Source organism: Anopheles bellator, chromosome 2 (genome assembly GCF_943735745.2).
Source record: "Anopheles bellator chromosome 2, idAnoBellAS_SP24_06.2, whole genome shotgun sequence".
NCBI classification, from domain to species: domain Eukaryota; kingdom Metazoa; phylum Arthropoda; class Insecta; order Diptera; family Culicidae; genus Anopheles; species Anopheles bellator.
This window is the reverse complement of record NC_071286.1, coordinates 2,017,678-2,022,332: the sequence shown is the minus strand read 5'-3', so window position 1 is coordinate 2,022,332 and position 4,655 is coordinate 2,017,678. Positions and strand designations below refer to the sequence as shown.

At 49.2% G+C, this 4,655-nt stretch overlaps 1 protein-coding gene across 1 annotated transcript in view; it reads left to right on the top strand.

Moving 5' to 3' along the window:
• The window catches only part of LOC131211751 (zinc finger protein 239-like), a gene marked incomplete at its 3' end in the record, with an annotated part of 32,086 nt that extends 31,568 nt beyond the window's left edge, over window positions 1–518 (top strand). Inside the window, exon 3 of the mRNA XM_058205349.1 lies at window positions 312–518. Coding sequence (XP_058061332.1) covers window positions 312–518 — 207 coding nt within the window. The remainder of the gene's footprint in view (window positions 1–311) is intronic.
• Between the last annotated feature and the right edge of the window lie 4,137 nt (window positions 519–4,655).

Genomic DNA, 4,655 nt, shown 5'->3' with positions numbered 1-4,655 from the left:
AGGCAGAGGAAAATCCGATTGCAATTAAATCAGAGTACGAAGAGGTCCATGAGCAGCAACAGCTGAAAACAACGAATGATGTTTTGGATCATGACCCCAAACAAAATCCGGAAGAATCGATCGGCCAGGATCAGAAACATCATCCTGTGACTGTGGCAAACAATACGTGTGCTGATGATGCAGCAGCTGAATCAATTCAGAACGTCTTGAGTCCCGGAACCCGGAACGCCAATAGTAAAAGCCATTCCAAAAGCCAAAAGCACCACTGTCCTCATTGTTCGGCAACATATCCATTTTTAAGCCTGCTAAAGATACACATCCGAACTCATACCGGCGAAAGGCCATACAAGTGTAAAGTATGTGACAAAGCGTTCAGTTCATCAGGCAATCTGGCAGTACACTCGAAAATTCACAATAAGGACAAACAGTATCAGTGTCCGCATTGTTCATCAACGTTCACACAGTCATCTCACCTAAAGATTCATATCCGCACTCATACCGGCGAAAAGCCATACAAGTGTAAAGTTTGTGACAAAGCGTTCAGTACATCAAGCAATCAGACAGCACATTCGAAAATTCACAATAAGGATCTACAGCATCAGTGTCCACGTTGCTCATCAAAATTCACACAGTCATCTCACCTAAAGATTCACATCCGCACTCACACCGGTGAAAGGACATACAAGTGTAATGTCTGTGACTATGTGTTCGGCACATCAGGCAATCTAGCCCGTCACCTTAAAATTCACAGGAAGGATGAACCTCATTAATCTTCACAGTTCATTCAAGTTTGGAGATAAGATAAGATTGAATTTTGTAGTTCGAATCCCGATACCTCGCCATATTAATGTAAATGAGGAGCTTCATCGAAACCACCATTCTAAATGGAAAATGTATAAGGAAAAAATGTACTACCAACCCGAATTCCCATATTACTAACGCAGACAGACAATCTAACAGACGCGGAATCTAACGACAAACTCACATTCAAATCATAAATCATTCGAAAAGACACATTTTTTGGTCTTTTGAATGCACAAAAATGGCGCCAGTCGCTTCGGTTAAACTGCGAATAAAAGGGTTTTCACGATCGCCAAAAACCATCACTCAATCACCATGTTCAGGCAACAAAGTAGGCAGCCATTGCTTTGATGGAAGGCCGGCCTGACCTGGCCTGCTATGTTGTGATTGCTTTACGAAGCTTCATTTCTTGAGAAGGGGGCTGCAAACGGAACGATTGACCTCGGAACGGATGATTAATTGAGATGAATCGAGATCCGAAGCTCCCTGTAGTGTGTTGTGGAATTGTTTCACATTGTGTTTATGGTGCTAATTCATTTCACAGACATACGATTTTAATTGCTTCTTTTAAAGAACCATGTTTCTCACAAAACGACGCCTAGACGACCATCGTTAGGACCCCTGAAATACGGGGCGCGCTGCAAGAAATGTAGTGAAATTAATAAAATGTCAACACAACCGCTTAGCCATTTATCCGTCCATTACACCGGCCCACTACCACCGGCCAGCAGGCGGTCCGACCACCCAATCGATCATAGCGCATCGATCGCACTGCCCTGCATTTGTCCCGGTGCAGGAAGTGCAGAGCGTACGGAGCAGCGTAACATCGGCGCACTTTCCTCCCGGTAATGGTTCCGCGTGACCGTGCGGGGTGGCGCGGCCAGGCGGGGGAACTAGTTCAACGGGTTATGGCCGGGTTGGGCCGCACCGGGTCGGCCAATGTCCGTTCCGTTTTGTTCGCGGGCACCATCGGGGCGCGCGATCGTCAGCGACAGCACTTCTTGTTTCCACTTTGCACCTTTCGTTCGGGCGACGGCGGCGGCCGGCGGTGCCGGGGTTGGCAGACTCCAGTCATCCACTCAGCACTATCAAGCACCACTGCCTGGCCTGGACACTCTTTCATGCTATAAACGGAGATTTTACTGCCCATTTACTAGATTAGAGCCCCTTGGTCCTGCACTTTTCGTCGTCTTCGGCGCGGTCCGCGTCCGCAGCTTCTTAATCCTCTTTCGCTTCTGTTCGTCGCTGGCTGGCCAGGGCGTTTGGATTTTTGTTTCATCGAATTACTTCCTGCCACCTCACCCCAGAAAGTGGGTCTGTGCTGAGTGGCGAACGGCGTATTAAAAAGTTGTAGCTTTATTAGCATCCCAGAATGGGCGTCCCAGTCCATTCGCTACGATCCCGATCAGCCCCGAGCTCCCCCGGGAGGGGACAGAAGCTGACAAATCGGGACCGGACCATCGGGAGGACGAAACGCGGGGCATTAATTCGGTTTCGCAATCAGGAATGTCGAATCCGGCCAGCGTTGCCAATTTGTGTTGGAGAAGCGCGAGGCTTCTAAAATCGACACGTTTTGGCGCAGACCGAGGCCGATTGCCAATAGGACAAGAGATTTTGATAGAAAAGTTTGCGAAGGTCAACATAAAGTAAACAACGAATTACTACAGACCATTACCCCATAGTGAAAAGGAAATAGAGAGTTCAACTGGACGAATCCTAACAAATGACTCGTTGAATCGCAAGACACTCGAAACAACAGTTCAATGAAGATAGCTCATACAAGGAGCCCCCACCAGGACCCAACTCCCTGGTTCCAGGCCGGTGTGAGTATTAGTACCTCGTTTCATTCGTTTGTGGGCCACCGTGTGCGTGTCTGAGTGTTGTAACCGCACTCGGTCGTGTCGTGTCCGCCCGTCAGCCGGGTCAGTTTCAAATGCCAAAGGTTGCCAAACGCCACCCAGCGTGGGGGCCCCGGAGCAGGACGAAAGCCTATCAAATTTGCTCCAGTTTGAGCTTACAACAACGGCTACGAAGGGCGCCTTCGAGAGAGAGAGTCATCGATACCCGGTCCCGGGGCTCCGAGCCGGCCAGCCGTCAGCCATTATCGACTCTCAATTGCAAACCACTAATTAATTGTAATAACAAATTATAACAATTTCACCAATTTGTAGAGCAACTCGCCGAGCCAGGGCGTGCGCGCGATCGGCCGCGATCATAAGTTAGACCGATTTGCAAGTTGATTATGCGCGATTAACAACATGCCAGTGTGTCTGTGTCTGAGCATGAGCAAAGGGAGGGCCACCCCACGAGCGCACCGGGCCCGAAGCCCTCGTTTTCCATGCAATCTTCCTCGCGGGGTGCGCAGTGAGCTGTTGTAATGCAGCCGGCGCGGCGCGGCTGCGATGCGGAGGATGCAGGCGAGCGAATTCCAATTATTTCCACCTAAAACAAATAATCGCATCGCTCGCGGAGTGAAATAATCACCCGGGCCGGGCGGGCTCCGGTGCTCGATGGGTTTCGCGTGACATACAAAAATCAGTAAATTTGCATAGTAATTGAAGAAATCCTGTTATTAGCCCCACGTCCGTGTGGCGGAACACATACCTTGGCGCGGGGTAGTAGGGCGCGCGCTGGCCGATGCTCACGGCGAAGCTGCCGCTGATGCTGATGATGATGATGGTGTCGAAGCGAATTCCACACCACGCGAGTTTTGGGGTCCAACGGAGCTCGATCGCTCGATCTGCAAACGAAGATCAGCAAAGATTAATTAACAAAACGCTCAAAAGCCGGCCTACAACGCTCTGAATCCGCCTGGGGCCCCCTTCGGGGCCAATCCGGACAACAAACGACACCAACAGCCCGTAAAGCGACGAACCGCCGGCGCAAAGACTTTATGGCCCATTTCGGTGCCTCTTTCCATTTGCAGCTTCGAATCTATTGGCGCAGCATGAATTACAGATTCATAACCCCAACCAAACACAAACACAGTACGGCCCAGGACAAGGTCGTTGCATAGAGAAATGCAAGCTTTAATTAGAAAGGTCATATAAAAGTCGTAAAGCGGTGTCCGGACCTTGCAAGGCACTTTAGCTTCGATCCGGAACGTGAAAAATTTGTTCCGTTCTGTGGCCGCCGCCGCCGCCGTTTCTTTACGACGCGCAACGATTATCAAAATGCAATTAAGAAAGACAGAGCCCGGCGCTCGAGCAGCGAGCGGTAGCGTTAAATGTGTGGTAATTATCACGAAATTACATCTAACCCATCCCCGATAGATCACTGGCGGGCCATCTTCGTTCCTCCCCGCGCTAACGGGTGGACACAAAGGAGAGAAGAAATTTAAAGTCAAATAAAAGGCTCATTAACATTCATTTTTAACGGTTGAAGAGACACGCGACCTCACGTCCAGCTACCGGGCCCGTGTTTGACTTGGTGATGGAGCGAGATGCCGCGATGGAAGCCCTATGGTCAACGGGGCTTCGAGATGTTGATTCGTTGATTGCCGTGGTGGTGGTGGTGGTGGTGGCCGGAGCATAATTGCACCCGCTCAACCGTGTTTTGTCGTCGTTGTTTGCGCCTCAATACAATGTGGCAGTGTTTGCGAATAAATTTCACTTTCTTGCTGGTGGCTGTTTTTGCTAAAGATTTTTAATAAAAAAAAAACGGCAGATCGAAAGTGCTTTCCGGTGGGGTCGCCCCTTTTGCCGAGTATGTGTGTTGTTTCTTCTCTCAGTGGCTGAGCCATTGTTCGACTAATGGCTTTTGGTTTGCTTTAAAAATTGGCAATTAATAACTTTTACAACCATTTTTGCTTATTAATTTTTCTGGGCATTTTTGTATGTAATTGTTGTCAGTTT